At 35.2% G+C, this 22,630-nt stretch overlaps 3 protein-coding genes across 4 annotated transcripts; 2 read left to right on the forward strand and 1 right to left on the reverse strand.

Annotated features, from left to right (window-relative positions):
• Positions 1 to 279: 279 nt before the first annotated feature.
• On the forward strand, positions 280 to 3,909 carry LOC127814014 (LRR receptor-like serine/threonine-protein kinase GSO1). 2 transcript variants are annotated; one of them, XM_052355222.1, is made up of 5 exons: positions 280 to 747; positions 1,543 to 1,803; positions 1,914 to 2,113; positions 2,219 to 2,774; positions 3,183 to 3,909. In XM_052355222.1, exons 1-5 carry the CDS (start codon positions 324 to 326, stop codon positions 3,650 to 3,652), a joined length of 1,911 nt encoding a protein of 636 aa, XP_052211182.1. In that variant the 5' UTR covers positions 280 to 323; the 3' UTR covers positions 3,653 to 3,909. The 2 variants fall into 2 exon arrangements, with proteins under 2 accessions (XP_052211182.1, XP_052211181.1); XM_052355221.1 differs by having other exon boundaries at positions 1,914 to 2,774.
• Positions 3,910 to 4,405: 496 nt separating this feature from the next.
• Positions 4,406 to 12,356, reverse strand: LOC127813890 (probable protein S-acyltransferase 14). The gene is made up of 7 exons (XM_052354999.1): positions 11,976 to 12,356; positions 10,157 to 10,379; positions 9,978 to 10,069; positions 7,313 to 7,436; positions 7,129 to 7,214; positions 6,688 to 6,750; positions 4,406 to 5,066 (listed from the first exon to the last, which is right to left on the reverse strand). Exons 1-7 carry the CDS (start codon positions 12,186 to 12,188, stop codon positions 4,941 to 4,943), a joined length of 927 nt encoding a protein of 308 aa, XP_052210959.1. The 5' UTR covers positions 12,189 to 12,356; the 3' UTR covers positions 4,406 to 4,940.
• Positions 12,357 to 16,626: 4,270 nt separating this feature from the next.
• LOC127813903 (vestitone reductase) lies at positions 16,627 to 19,271 on the forward strand. Its single transcript, XM_052355025.1, has 4 exons — positions 16,627 to 16,840; positions 17,671 to 18,195; positions 18,714 to 18,909; positions 18,996 to 19,271. The coding sequence occupies exons 1-4, from the start codon at positions 16,717 to 16,719 to the stop codon at positions 19,135 to 19,137; spliced, it is 987 nt and encodes a 328-aa protein (XP_052210985.1). The 5' UTR covers positions 16,627 to 16,716; the 3' UTR covers positions 19,138 to 19,271.
• The last annotated feature ends 3,359 nt before the right edge of the window (positions 19,272 to 22,630 follow it).

Here is a 22,630-nt window from a genome sequence, read left to right on the forward strand (position 1 = left end):
TAACTGTCGAGAGTTCAGTCGGCTCTAAATCTCGAATCGTTGGTTTTGCTCGAAATCTCGATAAATTTGATGGTATTTGTAAAATTTTTATTGATAGGAAAAAAAGAATGGAAAAACTATTTGATCAGAATTGAAAATTACAATTTGAATTCAAAATTGAAAATGTTTCCAAAAGACAAACTAAAGAGATAGAAAATATAAGTGGATTTTCCCACTTATTTTTCTCGGACTTTCCTGCGAACCAAACACTACAAAACCACGCTAGAAAACGCAAGTATAAATCTTTCCCACCCATTTCCGTCACTCTTACCTGGAGACCAAACATGGGTTTCCTCTGTCTCATCCTCACCGTCTCCACTCTCTTCCTCCCTCCAATTCTCTCCGAACCCACCGCGGAGCTGGGCATTCTCCTGGCCATCAAAGCCTCTCTCGACCCACAAGGCCGCCGCCTATCCTCCTGGTCGGCCGCCGGCGACCCTTGCGACGGCTCCTTCGAGGGCGTTGCCTGCGACGAGCGAGGCCGCGTGGTCAACATCTCGCTGCAGGGCAAAGGCCTCGCCGGAGAATTGCCGCCGGAGATTGGCCTGCTAGAGAGACTGTCGGGATTGTACTTGCATTTCAATAAGCTCCATGGAGTGTTGCCCAAGGAAATTGCGAATCTCAGTCGACTCGCTGATTTGTATCTCAATGTGAATAATCTTTCTGGGGAAATTCTTCCCCATTTGGGAAACATGTCCAATCTCCAAGGTTTGTTGCGGGTTTTTCTCCTATTTTCCTCTTTCTCAGGAAAGTCACAATTTTGCTGATTGGATCTGTTTAAATGTAGATAGATATGGTATACATCTTGCCTGGATTCTACTTTTTGAGGAACTGAGTGGGGATTGAAGTTGCTTTGAATAAAATGCTTTATGTGCAAAGTCATCCATATTTTGTTAAAAAGTTATTTTCACAAATTGAATTTATAATTTTCCATCACAAAAGTACGAACAGTGAGGTGACTTGTCTGCGTGATCGTGACTTGATGACGACGATAAAATTGTGTGATGTGTCTGGACAACGACAGTATGTTTATTTTTATTTAAAGGATTTAAAAAAAAAATATGACCCTTATCAATTGACAAGAGAGAAGTCTGGGGCACTGAGGATTGCCCTTAGATCAGTAACTTTGATACTGATTATTGTTCAACATCAGTGTCATTGGGTTTTCTTCTTTTGGCCAAACTATTCTTTCAGACTACTGAACTTGCTGTTAGTGTTAGCTTTGGTAAAGGTGTCATGGTGTGGGAAATCTCCCTTATTTCAAATGCAGTCATTTTCAATGTTAATTGTTAAGTTGAAGGTTATTAATAGAGTTGGAGCTTGAGTTCGTCCACCATCCCCAGGTTTTGGGTTTAAGCAAAAGGAGCTTGACCGAGTGTTTTTTTGTTGATATCTTGAGTTCTTCCGCATTTGCTGATTCAGCTTGAACAGCCTTGTCATGCTTCAAGGTTGTTATTACGACTCAATATGAAGTGAAGTTTGATATCGGTTATTCTGTTGCAGTTTTGCAACTATGTTGCAATAAGTTGACTGGAAGCCTACCTACTGAGCTGGGTTCTCTGGAGAAGCTCAGTGTTCTTGCCTTGCAGTACAATCAATTAACCGGTGCAATTCCTGCTAGTTTGGGGGATTTGAGGATGTTACAAAGGATGGATTTGAGCTTTAACCGCCTCTTTGGTTCTATCCCAGTAAAGTTAGATAACCTACCCATGCTAGAAGTTCTGGACATCCGAAACAATACTCTATCCGGCAGAGTCCCTAAAGGTAATATGGTTTCCCTTGCTATTATGTTCATACTTACACTGCTTATAATCATGGGCCATTGAACCAGAAGCACTAACCTTGATTTTGTTTTCTTGTAAATGGAAATGAAGCTTTAAAGAGATTAAAGACGTTTCTATATGCAAACAACATGGGCTTGTGTGGAGTTGGATTCGCTTCTTTAGAAAGTTGCAGTGCTTCTGATGGTCCAAATCCCAACAGACCTGAACCATTTGGGCCTGTCCCAAGCAGTCTTCCCAAAAGAGATATTCCAGTATCAGCAAATTGCAAGCAAGCCCCTTGTTCAAATGAGGTGAGTAGGCCATCAAATGTTGTGATATTGGGAGCAATTGCAGCTTTAGTTATACTGGTAGTTACTGGGCTTCTCACATTCATATGGTACCGGCGCCAAAAGCAGAAAATTGCTAGTACATCTGAGACTACTTCCAATGGTCAACTTAGCACTGACCAGGCCAAAAGGGTTTACAGGAAGACTGGATCTCCACTGATCTCTCTTGATTATGCCAATGGTTGGGACCCGTTGGATAAAGGTTGGAGCGGAACTGGGTTGTCTCAAGAAGTTTTTGGAAGCTTTCTGTTTAATATAGAAGATATAGAGTCCGCCACTCAACACTTCTCCGAGGTAAACCTGTTGGGAAAGAGTCGTTTCTCAACCACCTATAAGGGGATTTTGAGGGATCGTTCTGCTGTTGCTATTAAGTGTATTGCAAAGAGCAGCTGTAAGTCTGATGAAGCCGAGTTCGTAAAGGGATTGAAGATCCTTATCTCCTTGGAACATGAAAATCTTCTCAGATTGAGAGGCTTTTGCTGTTCAAAGGACAGGGGAGAGTGTTTTCTCATCTATGATTTTGTCCCAGACGGGAACTTGTTGCAGTTCCTTGATTTGAAGCCTGGCAGTGGGAAAGTTCTTGAATGGTCTCCCAGAAAATCCATCATTCATGGCATCGCCAAAGGTCCGTAATTTCTGTTTATCTTTCTCTTCTGGCTCTTTGACATTGTTGTTACCTCTTTAGTTCTTCCTTTGTCTTATAACAACCGGTGAAGTCCTTGAAGTTATGAGTTCATAACAATTTTGTTTGACAGCTTATTTGGAAACACTCACAAAACTGCTCAAAGATCACTTGCCATTTTACCAAAAATAGATCAAATGTGAATGTAGAAAACCAGTGAGGAAATAAAGTATTAAACTACAATGGTCGAATTTGAATTTAGTTATTTATATCATTAAGACTCTTTCAGTTAGTTTTATCTTTTGTTTCGTCAAGTTGAAATTTTAGTTAGGTATGCGTTGAGTTTGTGGAGAACTCTTGATGTAGATCTACACATGTGACATACTCACGTCAATGTCGATTTCTATCCAGGTATAGGATACCTGCATGCAAACAAAGAAGATAAACCTGCTATCGTTCACCAAAATATATCTGCTGAGAAGGTGCTCATCGACCTCCACCATAACCCATTCCTCTCTGATGCTGCCCTACACAACCTCCTTGCCGACGACATCATCTTCGCCGCTCTCAAGGATAGCGCAGCAATGGGATACCTGGCCCCCGAGTACACCAGCACTGGCCGGTTCACTGAAAACAGTGATGTGTACGCATTTGGCGTCGTTATGTTCCAAATCCTTTCCGGAAGATGCAAGATTTCCCGGTTGACTCGTCGAGGTGCTGATTCCTGCAAATTCGAAGACTTCATGGACGCGAATCTTAATGGAAGCTTCTCAGAATCTGAAGCAGCTAAGCTGGGGAAGATTGCGTTTGCTTGCACCCATGAATCTCCTTCCCGAAGGCCAGCCATGGAATTCATATTGCAGGAACTAAGTTCGTTCTGAATTGTCTCATATTTGAAGGAGAGGAGGTAAGAGAAGGCTCCCAAAGCTCCAACTTTTTCAAGCTGCCATTCACATTCTTAAATGCTTGTCATTCTGTTGAGGGCTGAGGTTAATTATTCTGTTTATGGCAGTTTGTGTACATGAAGATAGTTTTGCTTTGGTGAGATTTGCCGTTTGAAGGAGTTTTTTCCTTGGAATAATAATGATCCTATTAGAATTTTCATGTTGTTAATATTGCAGAGATAAAAAGAGAAAATATTCAATATAATAGTGATATATCATTGTCGTGTTGATGTAATATCGTAATCTAATAATATGTTATGTGTTTCAATCTTAAATTATATAAAAGTTGAAAAATGAATTGCCCTACTATTTTCAATGTAAGTAAAGGAGAAGAAAATATTTAATAAAATGATGATGTTTCGTCATCGTGTTAATGATATAATATTGTAATTTAGTAATATATTGTCGTCGTCCTAGTGGATTGCCCTACTATTTTCAATGTAGTTAAAGGTGTATTGTTAATACTCCTGGAAAATTTAACCTACTATTTATGTATAATTATAGAAGTCTTAAAATCAAAAAGCTACCCAATCATACTCAAAATTTAATTAAATTAACTCAGTTCTAATGATTTTATAAGTGTCCGATCCAAAATTATTATAAATCACATCATAATTAGATTAGATTTAAATTCTTATAAATTTGAACCAACTGAACTCATAAACATGGTTACTCACAGTTACAAAAAAAAAACAACTTTACCATTTCGACCGCAGCCTGCTTCAATTGCTGGGATAGCAATATAAATCTAGAAACGAATCTCACCTGCAAATGGTTCAAGCAAGATTCAAACTTTGTTCAACAAATACAACCCTTTAAATTCACCTTTCTTTGGATCCTGAATCTGGGAAATTTGCAACTAGCAAAGTGCCTAAAAACCTACCTACCTTATACACAACCGCAATCCGAATAACTCGTTGTAGCATTAATTCTACAAACATTGGCATGCGACCAAACAAACACCCGTGTTTTCGTCATCTCAGTGATCCCAGATTTCCCTGTCTGAAGAATGTCGAAAACATGATTTTGGCATCGGCTATCAAGCACCGGCACCCAGGCTTTAGATGTCGTTGCGCCTGAGCTGCTCCATTGGACACACCTATTTCTCTTGTATACCTGGTCAGCTACGTGGCCTTGAGCCTGTTATAGTCTTGTGGCCTGGTCGATCGGTTTCAAGGCAAAGAACATTCGATGCTGGAGTTTTTGAATCTGATGCAAATCACGCCTAGAGCTCTTGAGCATCTGCATTGGGTCTTGATGGATATTCAAGACCCTGAAGAACAGGCATCCTTCGAATATCTTCTTCTGAATAAGCTGGGATGAACCAATATCGTTTGTCCATCCCGAAAACCTTAAAAAAAACAAAAGAAAAAAGAAGAAGAAGAAGAAGAAAGAAACCCAGACAGACAGAGTAAGTTTACCAAGGAAGAGTAATCTGTGAGGCTCAACAAAGTTAATGCTTGTTATAAAACACATCTCAGGGCAACGAGAATGAAATATCTCAAAAATACATCGCATTCAAGGAACAAGAACTTAGCCTCACATCAATAAAATTCTAGTTAAAAAACTAGCTTTTTCACACACCTTAGCGACATGAATGGATTTGGGTAACCATCCATTTAGTGATTCAGCCAATTGTATCAGTGAGTTCGATTTGATTGTTCATTCAATCTTTGATAATTTGGAACTAAACTCAATGCCTATGAAAAGTTAGTTTGGAATAAGTATTTGATCACATGAAGCACAAGTATACACATTTTCAAATATTCCTAAGGATACAGCCACATAAAATGTAGGGTTCATTACCAAACTTTGGCTAGTGTATCAATTCTACAACAAACTTTAAAACTAATCAAAACTTTGAGCATTGTATTGATTCTACAACACTGTTAAAACTTAAATAATTAATACCCTTTCGATATATTAGTTACTGATTTTTCTTCCCCTTTTTCAAACTTAACTGTGCATATAATGAAATGAGTACTAACTATTTAAGTTCTAAAGTGTCATAAAATTGATACAAAATTGAAAGTTTGAATGTAAAATTGATAAGTTTTTATGTTTGTTGTAGAATTGATACATTGGCTAAAGTTTGGTAATTAACCCTAAAAAGTATAAAATTACAAAAATATCAATAATTACAAAATAAACTGTAAACAAATGCTGAAGTGTTCCCATCAAACTACAGGTCCTTAGCACGACTAATTTTGTTTTCTTCAACAACATTAAGAATCAGGTTCATTCAAGGTTAATGACCACTAAAAAATTAGAAGTTTACATGATTAGCTTCAAAATATGGTCAACAAAGACTTGTAACAATAACAAGATGGCAATGGAAGAATGATGAAGTGATGTCATACATAATTCTCAAAATAAAAAATTTCCAATTTCTCTTCTATCTATCTCTCTTCCATGCTCCAGATTCCCATAAACTTCTCCATATTTTCATTAACATTTTTCTTTTCTTTTTGTTCTCAAGTCATTCTTGTTAATAGAAAAGATTAAAAAAAAAAAAAGATTCTTGCTAGATTCTTCATGTTGTCAAAACAACACATTTTCCGAATTTTTTTAGTGTTCCAGCTAGTTTTGGAATATTTCAGTGGATACTGTAGAATAGCAACTTTTCATTTAATTTTGTGTCAATGTTAGGAAACATATACGTTTTCACGTTTCAGTGGAAATGAAAAGACAATTGTTCCTTGCATAATTCAATTTTACCCTGTGTAATTTGTACAAAAGCCGCATAGCAGTCTTTATTATCTATTTTGTTGAGGGTTTTGATACAAATTCAGGAGATATAGCCACAATATGCAGCTGGTCTCCAGATGCTTCTAAGCATCACTACATATTGTTTTGACAAATTTGTACAACATTTAACTAACAAAAAGGGTACTGCAACAGATGGATTTCAAGTACAGTCCCAAGAAATGAAGGAACAAAATGTCAGACTGTTCCAAAATGAAAGAACCAACCTGTTCAAAGTTCCTCTTTTGACCAAGGTCATAAAGCCACTTTGGAGTTATCGTCTCATATGCCTGAAGAAAATAGGAAAAATCAAATAACCATATGCGTGTGTGAGAGAGGGAGAGTGTAACCTAATAACCAACAGAACCAAGTCTGCTCCTCCTCTGTAGGAGGAAGGAATTGCTCTCTGGAGAGGTGTCCTTTCCATGAGAAAAGAAAAAGTTCTCATAGTATATTTGTGATCACGAATAGCCACAGTCAAGCAAGCACATGTGACCAGCTTCCGCGAGTATGGTCAGGTCAAGTATCTCCATCTCCAAGATGGAATTGCATTAGCCAGAAGCTCACTTGGACAGTGAAACAGTGACACAGATAAGAAGCAGCTCAAAAGCTTTCTGAGCAGAAGACTCCTTATATTTGACTTTAACATGTAAAGGACAGGGTAATACCTCAATGGTTGTGGTGTTAGCAGCGACCAATGATATGTGCATAATCAGAAAACCCAATATACTCAATGCAAATGCAAGATTTAACACTGCATAAGCAGGAACGGTTTGGTTAGATGAAGGCAAAAGAAATGCAAGCAAAATTCAGCTGGAAGAAAATTGGCAAAATAGCATCATTGGACCCTACCAAAGGCAAGAAAAGTGGTCACCAGCATGCCCGGTGCCCCAGGTATCTCTCCATCACTAAAGAATGCTATAAATTGTGGCAGTAATGATAAAGTGACAAGGCTTGTTTCAAGAAATGCATAGAACTGCACCAAACAAAAGAAGGCAATCAGATAAGCTATTAATATGTCAAAAGGATATTGACAGAACATAAATGGCCCCAATAAGAGCAATGCAAGCTTCTTATAGGCATTTTCTACTGAGCCAACACCATCACATAACAACCAGAAACATGTGTTGAACATATAAAGATTTCCTCAATATCGTCATGCACCAATCATTCATCAGGAATGCTAAAATTCAAAGTAGATAGCCCAATGATCTTCATAATGATATACAATGATGTATAATTTACCAGCATCAAATAATGCTACAAACAAGTGCCATTTAGTAAGATATCGGATATGTTGACACATAACCAACCATTTCCTCTAGTAAAAGGCATCCCCAATGCACAAGGCTCCCTGTTCTGTGAGGTTCAAGGGAGGGTCATATTTGTTTGCAGACAACGGGCTTTTTTGCAATGAGGTCACAAAGGAGCAAGATTAACATTGCTATCCTCAACCATTTCCTTTAGGAAACCACCAAGTCTTTTATAGATTCACCAAGATAGTTAAGGAAAAATAGCTAAAATCTTGACGTGATGAGGCCAAATGAGGTCAATTAAAAAAACATGCAGAAAGATTGGCATTTGAGTTGCCAGAAATAACTCGCTAAAGCAAATACTGGAAGCAGGCTTGGCAGAAGCTACACATAAACAGAATAGTAATTTTCTCATGTATTTTTATTATCAATCTTTGTTTTATATGCCATTTTCCAAATAGGGAACAAGAAGTAAGCAAATTGACATTAAACTTTTTGGGAAAAGGATTGAGATATTTGAAATAAATGCAATGTTCTAAAATTTGCAAATGGGTGCAAAGGGATGAAGGTGACAATAAAGATGACCAAGTTTAAAGAATTTCCTCTTCACTAGGACCTTGAGCGGGGTAGAGCTAACAAAACACAAAGGTATTCCTCTTTTGGTTTTGGTTTTCATTGGCTCATGCATCTCCACGTCCCAGTAGGGATTTAAAACCAACATCCTTTGAGACAACTCAAAGCTAACAGCTACGGGAGTAGTCTACCACCAATGTTAACAGTATGTTTCCACAGAAGAGAAAAAGATCATGAGCCTCATCCATGTCCTTGTACCTGGAGGATCCACAACATAGGATACAACCATGCCAACCTCCAATTGGGCACTCAGCCACTCACTACACTTTCCCCAAAGAACAAGGCTAAAGTACATGGTCCACACAATCCATGTAAATTTTCCACAAGGGTACCCAATCCAGTCATGGATTAATTAGGTCACACCAAGAGATCAATGGGTTTAATGTAGATGGCATCATTGAGGGCTACTTCTACTAGGGTCTGGTTCTTGCATGAGTAGAGAGGTCAACATGACTTCAATCTTAATCTAATTCACCTTTTTTACCAAAAGCCCGCATATACCTTAGATATCTTTTGACTTTTGTCCACCTCTAGTCTAGTGTTATTATTATAGTTTCAGTGTAGTATTTTAGATGTTCTTAAAACTTATTTGATAGGAACTTCATAAATAATTTGAACTATATATGCCTACGAATATCATTTATTTGGTTAAAATTAATCTAATGATTCTAGGAAACCGAGAATTTACCCCAAATTTGCACACTTCAACATTTTCCATGAAATAACTTGTAAACATAAAACGTCTTAAATTATGCAGTAATTGAGGTTATAGGATGCACTTTTTATTTCCACACACTTCCTGTGTTTGCAGAATTATTAGCATTTATGAAATACTCCCAAAACGTTTTCGAAATATTTCTATTTCCAAGCTCACTGAAACAACATAACGAACCTGGCTTCTATTAATAGTTTTACACAAAAAATATGAGGAAGTTTTATATAAATACAAGGTCGTTGAGGTTTTATGAGGAGTTTCATTTTAGAATACATTGTTATATTTTTCTTTTAGTTCCTTAGTATTTTCTTCCATAAGATTTCTTTGGAGACCATAGCCCAGGTATCAAGCCACTTTTGCATCCACCCACAACCAAATCTTATTGGGTCCATTTTGAAACAGAAACCTAGGGCACAAAAAGAAAAATCGTGAGAGAAGAAGAAAAGAACTAGCTCGATCTTACTGAAAATGAAATGTAAATCAAAGTTACAAGAGGGAGAAGGCGTAGCTGAGTTTTATACTCAGCTAGCCTTAATAACAGATTGCTGTTGCAATCTATAACAACCAAAACCACCTAAGTAACAGCCTAACTAACAAACCATTACTTATAACAATACAACAGCAATATATAAGCATTACAATTATCAACATCATAACATAAGTGAGGACTTCTACTCAAGCATTATGTTCTTCCACACATTTTCCACAGGGTACGTAACTTCTTCAAAGTAAAAGTAGTAGAAGCATAAAAAAAATAACAAATAAAAGTCGTCCCAAATCATGAGGGCAATTGTTATTCATCTGGAAGCCAGGGCAAACAGAATGCTTGGCACAAATATACCAGGAAAAGAAGGAAACCTCATGTGCGAAATGACCCCATTAAGAGTAACAATTACTCAACATTAAGAAAACATACCAGGAAAAGAAGGAAATACTTGTAGTTCAATGCACCAACACAATTGACAACCCACACACAGTGATGGTCCATCTTCAGCACACACCTGCCGCCTAGAAAAAGTTAATGTGTTCAACTTATTGTCTCTGAAACAATCAGGAAAGTTACATCCTCAACAAGAACAGGGCATGCAAACTCACAAACTGAACAATGATGGCACCGGGGTGGTTTCAGTTGGTTGCACTTCCAACAAAACCAGATTCTTCGGTTTGTCGGGTCCACAGGCACAGTGCCATTGTACTCTGCCCCAGTCAATAGAGCAGTTTCACCTCTCTCCTCATCCAATACAGGCCTCCAGTTAGGTGGTACACTACCCGGATCAGTGAAGATAACAGTGAAGTAACTCCATAGCAACATCACCAACTGCGCAGTAATATGGCTATGGTTTTCAGGCTACCTTTAGGATTAAATGAATTAGCAGCCACTTTCTGTTTTTTTGAAATAAAAGCAGAAACAAGGAACCTTATTGGCCAGATCTCAATTAATTGGAGAGCTCATATTACTAAAATAGTAAAGACTTCATTTTCTTGACAGAATCTCAAGCAAGTGAGCCAATTTATGGTGATATATCATCACCGCACCTTACCCTAACCAGGTTAGGGTCGGTGCAACAGTATTCATAATGTCAATTGACTTCTAAAAGTCACATTCACAATACAAACCCAATCAAAAAGAAAATAGTCACTAAGCTCTCCAATAAATTCAATCCACTAGTAATTAATATAAGTCCAGTTGTAACTAATATACTTTCTAGACATAAACAAAGAAAGGCTATTAAATGTTGTTGTTATGTGTTTGTTTTCAAAATTCTCTTCTTTTTTTTTTTTTTTGTGTGTGTGTGTGTTCACTCCCATTTTCTATTAAAAATATGAAAACGAAACATGTGTTTGATAACATTGGCATTTTTCAAAATTTTGAAAATAAAAACTGAAAATCATATTTCATAAAAATGTTGTTTATTTTATCAGATGATCAAATGTATGAAGAAAGTTATTTTATAGTGATAAAAATGCAGATTACCTACAGATTTTTTGGACTTTACTATCTCTTCTCTTCCTCCAGCTACCTACCCAACTAGGTCGCCAGTGACTATTCTTCTCCTTCTTTTTCAATGCTGATGAAGGCCCATCGAACTCTCACTAGCACCAAACCCAAAGTTGGGGTCCCCAATCCAAAAGAGAGAGGAGTGTGTGACTAAAAAAGGTGAACCTAGTGCACGAAGCTCCCACACTGCAGGCTTTGGAGAAGGTCAATCATATGCAGCCTTACCCATGCTTAGCAAAGAGGACGTTTCCTAACTTGAACCTGTGACCTCCGGGTCACAATGGAGCAAACCAATCAATGCACCAAGGGTGACCTTCAGTCAGAAGGGTGTGTGACTGATTGAAAATAAACGAAACAAAAATATAAGCACGGGAACAGCATTTGGTTGTTCTTTTTTTTTTTTTTTTTTTCCTTCACTTTTTTGGAATCGATCATAACACAGAAAACATCCTTTGTATTTTTATCTTCACAAAAGTAAAACAGAAAAGTAAAAATTGGAAACAACAACAACATACCAAGCCTTTATTCCACTATGTGGAAATCTAAAAACTGAAATGACCATAAAATCAAACGGGGTCTTAGAAACCTCCAGCAGAAATCTACTAGCCTAGAAACCAAAACATGAGATAAACAATAACCTTATTCCTTGCTTGCCAACTTCTAACTATACCTTAATCATCTCTTAAAGAACCTAAAGAATCTCGCAGACTTGAGAGCAATTCAAGAAATAAGCCAAATAACCTTCTCTTTTATGGCTTTAAAGAGCTTAATTTCCATAAAAACTGCACATAATCCCAATCCCACTTCTAAGTTCACAAGCCTCAACAAATAACTAACAATGCATGCAAACCTCGCAAGACACATAAATAAACCAATACCCAGAGAAAAACTGGAAATTCGGGAGAAGAGACTTACAAGAAAATGAAACAAGATGAAGACAACCAATGCAGTGAGAGAATAAACAAGGCTGCCCTCGAACAAAGCCGGCCCATAAATGCACAAAACAACGGCGTAATAGGAGACACCGACGACGCAGAGAACCAATAGGATCAAGATGGAACCCATGGCCCGGAGGGCCGTGCAGAATTTAAACACATTCCAAGCCATCACAGCTCCGGATCTGTACATGAAAATTCAAAAACAGAAAATGCCCAACAAAGGAAGTATTTTTCTGTATATATAAAGAATCTTTGTGGGTTTCTTCTATGGGGTTTCGTGGATTCCAGAGATTGGATTGGAAAGCGTGTTTAGGAAGAAGAAGAAGAAGAAGAAGAGAAAATATAGAAGAATGAAGCGGCGGGGGAGATCAGATTTTAAGGCTGCGTTTAGATACTTTCTTTTTATAATTTTTTATTTATTTTCTTAATTATTGTTGAGGACTTGAAAAATTAATCCTAGGTTCAAATTAAAATACATTTTTATTTAATATATTATATAAAAAGGAAAATATCAATTTTAAAATTCCAATAAAAAATCATATTAATAGAATTATTAATATTTTAATATTAAAACAATATTATAAATAATAAAATAATGCACTGCATACCATTTGAACACATATATTGCAAATTACTAATTTTGACATATTGGTATAAAACTCTTGATTCAAATTCAAAAGGGTTATCTATATTATTTTCTTATTGGTATAAAGATATCAGGAATGTTACTTGGTCACTCATAGTGATCAATATTGCACAGATACGATATGAATACTGGACACGACAAAAATAAAAAAAATTAGGACATGATGATATAATTGATGTGCTAATATTTCTTACATATATTTTTATACCATTTTTACTTAATTTTATGCTTAGTTCTCATGCTTTTATATGTTTTTTTAATTAATTTTAAGTAATTTATCATGTTGACAACATTTTAAGAAAAAGTGATAAAGAATAACAAAAATTATGGATTTCCATTGCTCAAGGGTTTGATTAAAACTAAAAGTTGCACTAATTGAAATTTTGAAAAATTATAGAAAAAATATATGTGAAAGCTTGATATGCCTACTTTTCTAAGCTTCAAACCGTACATAAATTCAATTTTTTTTATAGAAAATTATAATTGTTAGAGTGATAAAATGTCAAAATTGTCAAAAAAACCTTTGTTACCTACGAAATTTTCTTTTCATAATTTTTCCCAGGATATGTTGATCTGTAGATTAATTAATGGGTTTTTTAATGGTTATTAGAGCTACCTATTTTATGAAGAATTAGGCCCAATTTGATCAAATAAGTCTAGCCCAAAAATCTAATCAAATTAAGCTTATATATTAAATTGTAATTATTGATATTTTAAGGGATTATTTTGCATTTTTCCTTGACTATGGGATGTAAATTTTTGAGTGGGCACGACTAGCATGAAACATGGAGAAGGAAATTATGAAGTAAAACATAGAGGAGGAAATTAGGGAAGTATGGTATGGTTGACCAATGTTTTAAGGAGAAAATTAAGAAAAATAAAAGATGAATAAATATAAAAAGATAATGAATGTTGAAAAATTGAAGAAGTTAGACGTGAGAGAACTTGAAGGATTGGATAATTTTTGGTGAATAATTTCTTATATTTCCTTCAAAGATTAATGACAACATTTTTTGATGAGAAAATTCTGCACATCAAAAGAGTTTTTTTTATCTTCTTTTATTTTCTTTAAATTATATATTTATGTTATTTTATTTTGTTATGAATTTTGTTATTTGTAATATGAACTAAACTCCGTAAGTTGGATATTTTGATGTAACTTAAATATGATAATTTGATTTTCATATATTGATTTTCTTTCTTAAAGCAAGTGTTTATTATTACACTTAATGTTATCAATTTTTTGATCAATATTTGATTGATATGTTGATATAGATTTAGATCGGATGAAAAAATTTATAACTTAATCTCGATAATAAACACTACAAGAATATAATTGGAACGAAAGTAAAAATTTGACTTGTGCGATTAATTATCTTTGCATAAATAATTAATTTTAGATTGTCAATTATTTAAATTAAATTAGATTATTTAGGTGAGATTGAAATATCCTAGCTAGTGCTCTCCAAAACTTGAACTTCTTTATATTTATTTTTGTGTTATTATTTCACTTTATTTTCTTAAATTAATTAATTCATCATTTAATTAATTATTTACATAATATTTGAGTTAATATAAATTTGATAATTATCAATCGATCATTGTGGGAACGATATTCTTACTTATTACTTTATTACTTGTGCGATCCATATATTTATGAAAAATGGCTAAACAATATATACGCACACACATATTATGTTATTATTATTCTTATCTAATTATTAAATTCACAAATTAAAATTCTACACAATTTTACAAATAATTAAAATAGTTACTAAAAGAATTCATCATTAAATCCACCTAATAATATAAAATATAAATTATTTATCAAATTCTAAAATCACAAGAATTGTACAATCGCCTAAGTGGTGTGGGGAATTAGTGGTGAGTCACAGACGAAAGGGACAAAGTAAGAGGAACACAATAACGACAAGTCACAAGAAGATATGGGTCGTTAGAAGCCACTTAGATATAAGAGGGAAGAAAACAAAGAAAACGAAAGAAGAAGAAAAAAAAAAATCAACGGTGAACAAAGTCTGCTCAACAGAGTTGGGGGGCCTTAGACAAAAAGATTTGTTGAGGTTTTTTAGTATTAATTTTTTTTATAAAAAAATAAATAATACATTTTTTTTCATAAATATTTCATCATTTTATTAAATAAAAAAAGTTAAAATTCAATCAACTACAAAATATAATAATCTCTTAACGATAATAAATTTCCAACTAAAATATAATGTTTCAGAGATAAGAAAGAAAAGCCAAACAACTTATAACAATAAATAAAAAAAAACAAAACTAATTTTTCTTGAAAGTCTAAGAAAATCAGTGCGAGTAAAAAATTATACATTCATGATTATCTTATAGAGAAAAACAAAACATAACATTAAACTGATAGTATTAAAGGATAAAATTCACCAATAACAACTTTTCATTCTACAAATATGTGTTGAACTATGTTCACCTTTATATAAAATTAAATTTTATTTCATTTTGAGATACAAAATTGTTGATTAAATTTCTATAATCAAGTTTATCTAATAAATCATGGATTTTATGGGGAACACCACATCAGCAACGGTTAAAAAATGGAAAATGGTGAAGGAAGCTAAAAAAATTTAAAATATTTTATATTTAATTTTTAATAAAAATATATATAAATATTATAAATTTCTAAAATCTGGGGCCTTCCAATTTTGGGGCTTAATGCCATGGCATAAATGGCTTAAGAGTCAAGCCGACCCTAACGGTGAAGAACGACCGAATACGATCGACAACGACGAGTTGTTGCGGTAAGGGGGTGTCCATCTAGGGTTTGGCTTATGCTTAGAGTCTAATTTTCTTACTATATTATATTATATATAATATATACATGAAATATGCGTGTTTAGTATTTCTTTATTTTTTTATTATAAGAGTGTGTGAGACACTGTCAGTGTCGCATCAGTCACTATGTCCGTGTCTGACACAACATGAAAACTATATTTAATTATAAATTGATATATTCATGCTATATAAATAGTGATATTTTATATGACACTCCTTTGTTTATATGAAAAATGCTAGAAAGCCTGATGGAATTATCGACAGGCTTATTGAAAGGGGTCAAAAAGATTCAAATGCCCACCTTCACCTCTCTCCCATGGTTGTTTTGCAGAACCCTCGCCTCCCTTCTTTTTGTCTTCTTTGGGCGACCGTCGACTGCTGCGCCTTGCCTCACCTTGCTCGTTGTCGCGCCTAGCCTGGCTTGGCTGACTGTCGCTGCAACCAGCGATGGTCGGCAAGGCGACGATGCTGGCGGCGAGGCGCGACAACAAGCAAGGTAAGGCGAGGCGAGGTGGTCGACAATTGTCCGGAGAAGACAGAGAGGAAGGAACGAGGGCTTTGCATGCAGGCACGGGAGGGAAAAAAGAGAGAGGAGAGATGCGAGGGATTGGCTGTGCAGTGGAGGGTATTTTGGTCTTTTTAACCTTATTTTGTAAGTTTATCTGTGAGATTGTCTGACCCTCTAATAGAACTCTTGTTTATATATTGTGTACTTGCATTGTTAGACCCACAATATAATATATTAATATAAAGATAAGAGTGTTTCAAGAATTAATTAACCAATTATAAAGTTTTTAACACTTATTTAATATGTATTTTTCTTTAATTAATAAACTTCACATACTATTTATTAAGATATATCTAAATTGCATCGATTATTTTTATATTTTTTAAAAATAACACATACGAAAGAATCGGGGTTTCGTTCGAAAACTGATATCGAATTAAAATGGGATTTTTATATTTTTTAATAATAAAAGAGGTGATTATTTTTTAAAAAAATATAAAAATAATTAATATAATTTAGTCCAACTTTTAAGATAATTATGAATTTTATTTTTTATTAATTAAAAAAAGAAGAGGACTAGAGAATTTTGAAGGACAGGGGTAGATGGAAGCAGAGAGATACCCACCACAAAGAGCAATGGGGGTTGCTGATGCATGGACGAAGTCTGTTTGAAATGCCCATTTCCATTTGATAGCTTTTACAGAGAGAGAGAGAGAGAGAGAGAGAGAGAGAGGAGTGGAGATGGAAGGGGAAGATAAGGGGGTTGTGTGTGTAACAGGTGGCACAGGGTACGTTGCATCATGGCTGATCATGAGGCTGCTCCGCCATGGCTATACAGTTAGGGCTACCATCAGATCTTACTCTGGTAAGCTGCCTTTACCCGTACCCACAGAAACCAAGCTCTTAAATTTGATGATTTCATCGACCTGATTGATGATGGTTCAACTCAGCCCTGTGCTGCTCAATCTAAGCTACTTTTCAGCCAAATTGATTGGGAGCCTAATTCTGAAGATGAGGCTCCAACAACTCTAGTTTGGTTTGATTTCTCACATCCATTTTACTGAAAAGGGCTGCCGCTGCAGTTGTAGAACAGCCTTAGCTGTTGAGAGCCCTGGTAGTAACTGTAAGATTGCTACTTCATAATTGGCTGGTCATGGGCTGTGAGTTTTAGAGACAATTTATTTCCAAAGCAAGAATGAGTTTGTGCACAGAAACATCTCTTCCGACCCTCAAAACATCAGGGGATGTCTTAGAAGGGAAATCCATTTTGTGTAGATTTTCTTTACAGTAATCTTGTGAAGATGTCTTTTTCCCTATGGAGGGTCATTTTGTTCAGAACTGAAAGCATACGAAAAGGGATTTTCTTACAGAAAACCATCCAAAATGATGCGTTTATTTGTGATGCTTTTACTTGAAACCAAATTCTTCATTGTTTTCACCCAAAATTCCATGCCATTCTGTTGGAGATTTTCTTTGTTTAGTGATTTGAAGGTTCTCACTTTTTAAATATCATTGTCTTTTCAGTCTAGATAACGGTCATTACTTACAGACAAGAGCAATACTGCAATTCTTCTGGCTCTCTCCGTCAAAACAGAGTCTAATTCCAGCTTACAACTGACATTTCTGCACCAATGTTAGTATCAAGTTCAAAGTTGGGAGATACTAAAGCTTCCCATTGTGTGATTTTCTGATCAGACAGTCATAGAGACATCAGCTACCTAACAAACCTACCAGGAGGGTCAGAGAGGCTCCAAATCGTCAGTGCAGATCTCAACCGGCCAGAGACTTTTGATGGAGTTGTCAGAGGATGCACTGGAGTCTTTCATGTTGCTCACCCTGTTGGCTTTGAAGAGAGAGTACCTGAACAAGTCACGAATGAGAGAGCAATCACCGCAACCATAGGCCTTCTACGGGCCTGCCTCAACTCGAAGACAGTGAAGCGAGTCGTGTACACCTCAAGTGCTTTCACTGTGTTGTACAGTGACAAGATCTCGGGCATAATTGATGAGAGTAATTGGACAGATGTAGACTTTGTTAGAGCTCAAAATCCTTTTGGAGCTGCATACATAATTTCCAAGACATTAGCTGAAAAGGCAGCCCTGGACTTCGCTGCAGCTCATGGTTTAGACCTTGTATCGTTGGTTCCTCCCATGATCATTGGCCCCTATCTCTGTCCCCGTATGCCCGGTTCGCTATATACTGCACTGGCTATGATTTTTGGTATGTTTTTTCTATGCATCTTGCTGATGGAAAACTAATTCAATAATGCAATGAGGTATTTCTTAGCATTTTCAAATCGACTTGTTTGAAAGCAATTCATTTCTGCAATATTTCGATAAATTGAAGAAGGCCTACTTTTACTTATTTCAGCTAATGTACAAGAATGTGGAACACTGGTTACTAGATTAGATGTTTAGCTATTTTACATCCATATGGTTGAAAGCAATTGAATTGTGCACTATTCCAGTAAAACAAAAACTTGGCGAGAGAATAGGTATGATGTTAGTTTTAAGAGCCTTACAAAAGATAAAGCCATAGATAGAAATGACTGGCGTGCTAAACATTCATGTAGTGGTGTATGGGCTTGATGTGTTGTTGTCACACATTTTGTTACTCATCTCGGTGATGTAGAAATCGAGCAGCCTGCCATTTGGGGAGCTGGGGAAGGCTAGATGTGTGCAGCATTCTTATTAATGAACCAATGTAAATGTCTTTATAGCGATTCCTACTTAATGCAGGCGATGAGAAACAGTACGCGCATCTCTCTAAAACTTCAATGGTACATGTGGACGATGTAGCAAGTGCACATATCTTCCTTCTTGAGCATCCCGATGCAAAAGGGAGGTACATTTGTTCCTCCCTCGAAGTGACGATTCATATGGTATCTGAGTTTCTGTCAACTAAATACCCCGAGTATTCGATACCTAAGCCTGAGTAAGTTAAAATTTGTTTCAATTTCATTCGATTTTTCTCCAGTTCCTGGAGAATGATGGTCATGATCAGCATCCATTTATCTGCAGCTCTTTGAAGGGAATTGAAGAATCCAAGCATCCTGGCCTCTCATCAAAGAAGCTATTGGATTCTGGTTTCAAGTTCAAGTATGGCTTTGAAGAAATGTTTGATGGTGCAATTCAATGCTGCAAAGAGAAGGGTTTTATTTAGCATTTCAATGTGTTTTTGCAGTCTTCAATGTGTAAGAATGATTCTCTATTTGTAAGAATTTATTATTTATCCATGTAGTTTGCTAATTAGGTATTGCTATACAAACAAAATCAATCGAAGTTTGCCTTAATGATTATGTTAAAGAGAATTTCGATTATGAGGTTTAATGAGAGTCCACCATTGAAATTAAAACGAAAGCTTATAGCCTATAAAAAAAAAATTAAAACCGATCCAAAATTAAAAATATGTTGGAAGTTTTATTTTATTTTGGTAATTTTTCAAATTTATACGAATTGTTCTTAATTTGACCCGTGTAGATTTGATTTGTTGTTATTTTTATATATAAATAAAGTAGCGATTCTTTAGTTATAATTTAAATATTTTTTTTATTATTATTACAAGGTATGATTTATTTTTTAAGTTTTATTCTCCCATAATAATAATGAATTTTCAAAATATCGTATTTAAAGACTAAAACATTTGTCAACAAAACTCAATTCTTTTAAATTGTTTAATATAGAAATTAAAAATATGATTCTCGTAAATATAATTAGAGGGGTGGACGTAAAATATGTACTCGTAAAAAAAATTAAATAAAATTTATAGGGCCACGTTTAATAATTGTAATTTTGACAAAATTTTAAACAAAATAAGTTTTAGTATAATAATAAAATTAAGAGTGAATAACATTTCAGTTAAACTAAAATAGGAGAATTGAATCAGTAAAAATTGATGATTCAATTCAATTCAAGTTGTAGGTCAATTTAATTCGATTTACAAGTTTGATAATTTCAGTTCGACTCGGTCTTCATATTGAAAACAATTGAACTGATCAAAATATAAAAAATACTCAATTTTGGCACTTTGTTATTTCACTTTTTTTATTATTTGTTTTCTTTCTATTTTTCTTGTCGGTTTGGTTTTCAATTTTTCGATTTGTTCACTTTGATAATCTATTCGATAAGTTCAATTTGGTTTTTGACACAAATCTAGTTTATTCGATTTGAGCAATTCGATCAGTTTAGTAATCAAATCGATTGAATACTCACCTCAAATAAAATAATTTAAGAAATTAATTATCATTTAGTGAGTTTAAATTTTGTTAACATAGTTATTTTTTATTTTTTAAATAAAATATATAAAAAATATTAAAAAATACTTTATTAACAAAATTTCATAACATGATATTTTCTTATATAATAATAAATTATAATTATTTATATGTGAAATTAAGTATAAATTTCTATATACTGATCTTACGTGAATCGTGATTATTGAATTTTATCGTATATCCAATCAAGTTTATTTGTAGTTATGGTTTTTTTTTATAATGAATTGCAAACTATTTTATATATTATTATTATTTTATTTTCTAAAACCAAAACCCCAAAAAGTAAAAAAGGAGTTTTATTTTTTGTTTTCATTTTTTTATTCTTTTAATAATGAAGTCGGTTTCTTTATTGAGAGTAGGGGTATAAATGCAATTTCCACTTTTGGAGGGGCAAGCAGAAATTTGCGGGGAGAAGACCGTTAGGAGCGCTCAATACATAACCAACTTCCATAACACAAACCCTCGCGACCCTCCTTCCTCGCGGCCTCCTCTTTCTCTCTCTACATTTCAAATTCTCTCTCTCTCTCTCTCTTGTGATCCTCACAATCGCCATTGCCCAATCGTCAACCGGAGCTCGGCGAGCACCGCCATGTCATTCTCCGACTCTGAATGGAATTTTCACGGCGGAGAGTACAAGACTTTTCGCCAAGTCAGCCGCGAACGTACGCCTCTCTTTCTTTCTCCCTCTTCCGTTTCTCTGATATCCGGTTCATCTTCCACGGCGTTAGTTCGCTCTGTTCGGTAGTTCCATTTTTGCAGTTTGCAGTTATGTTTATAAATGCGTATATCCCTTGAATCCTTGATGCTTCAGTTATGAAAGCGTTTTGATTAGATCACTCATCGATGTAATTTTGGGATCTATATTGTTGTTCCCGTATATTCTAGGGTCGCATTATTGAAGTTCTATTAGATTTTTTTTTAAGGCAAATTGGGGTTTCAGCTTCACCGTTCTGCTTATTTTGGGTAGAATTGGGTTTGGTTTTACAAGATTTTGTTGTACGACTATGGAATAGAAGAAAATGGAGATTGAAAAAAAAAAAGAAAAGAACCCGTGATCTTACAGAACCAAGATACAAACGGTGAGCTTCTTTGAGGGTTAAGCCACATATAATATCACTCTCTTCAAGATGATTCGTCCAATAGGCTCCAGAAAATTGCTTGATGGCGCAACAGTCTAGCCACTTTCTGTAGTATGTTTCTTGGTCAAGAGCCGATGATAGAAAATATTGGAGAGAAAAGTAGGAAGATGCAAAACAAAAAAGAAGTTTTGATGCTGTGATGAGTTTGGAATGATGGCAGAGGGATCTACTTATATGTTAAGTTTGCAAATTCACAACTATCACGTGTTAAGTTTTTTTTGTTACACTTATTGCTCATCCCAAAAGATAGATGTCCCAATCTCCGATTCCATTGGAATAATTGGTGAGAAGCTTCAGTTGTTGTATTAATTTGAGGGGCATGACCAGAATTAAGAGACTTAATATCAATTAGTGATCCAAGACCATCTTCAAAAGGTATAGACCGTCTTGTACTTTATTATAACCAGTCATTTTCCCATATCCAACTCTTGAAAAGCACAGTAGAAGAAAAAGATGGCTTTAAAATTCAAATCCCTAGTGATAGTACTAATATAAATAATTATAGAAATTTTTTGATAAATATTAATTTGAACAAAAGATAGTGGTAATAAGGAAGTGCAACAGATGGAACCTTTCCTAAATATTAAGGACAATAAACAATCTGCAACTCGATCTTTGTCCTGAACTGAGTGAGGAATATAAGATAAAAATTAATTTGAAGAACCAGTCATGGGATTTGATGCACTTGAATCAATGATCTATGGGGAGAGAGTAGTAGTCTTAGAAGCACTAGTAGTCATATGTGATAGTCCAGTACGAGTGAAATTGGAGGAAGAAGCCATGGAAGGTGAAGGATCAAGATTAACTACAGATACGAGACTTTGGAAAGTGTGCTGTTCACACGTGATAGAGTGGAAATGTTCATAACTACTTGAAATCTTGGCATTACTTTTTTAGAGTCGCCAGCTTCAGCCACTTCAGTCATGTGTGCACGGGATCTAGAGTTTCCCATCCTCTTACCTCCATGACCCATATTTGGAGCATGGATAAAGTGTCCAACACAACTCCCTTGGGTCGCGAGGTTGTCCATAAAAATAAGTTGGTCCTTGTTAATGTATCCCTAATTGCCTGGAAGAGTCTGGAGTCCTTTATTCTGTGGAAGTTTAACTACCATAGCAGAGCAATCTTGAGGGATTGAATATAACATCACATTCCTATGGCTCTCATCATGCTACAGAAAGGAATAAGCTCACCTCAAGGAAGGGAAATGGTCCTTGCTGAGAACTTGGGCTCGAATATGGTC

Source organism: Diospyros lotus, chromosome 12 (genome assembly GCF_014633365.1).
Source record: "Diospyros lotus cultivar Yz01 chromosome 12, ASM1463336v1, whole genome shotgun sequence".
Lineage (NCBI taxonomy): Eukaryota > Viridiplantae > Streptophyta > Magnoliopsida > Ericales > Ebenaceae > Diospyros > Diospyros lotus.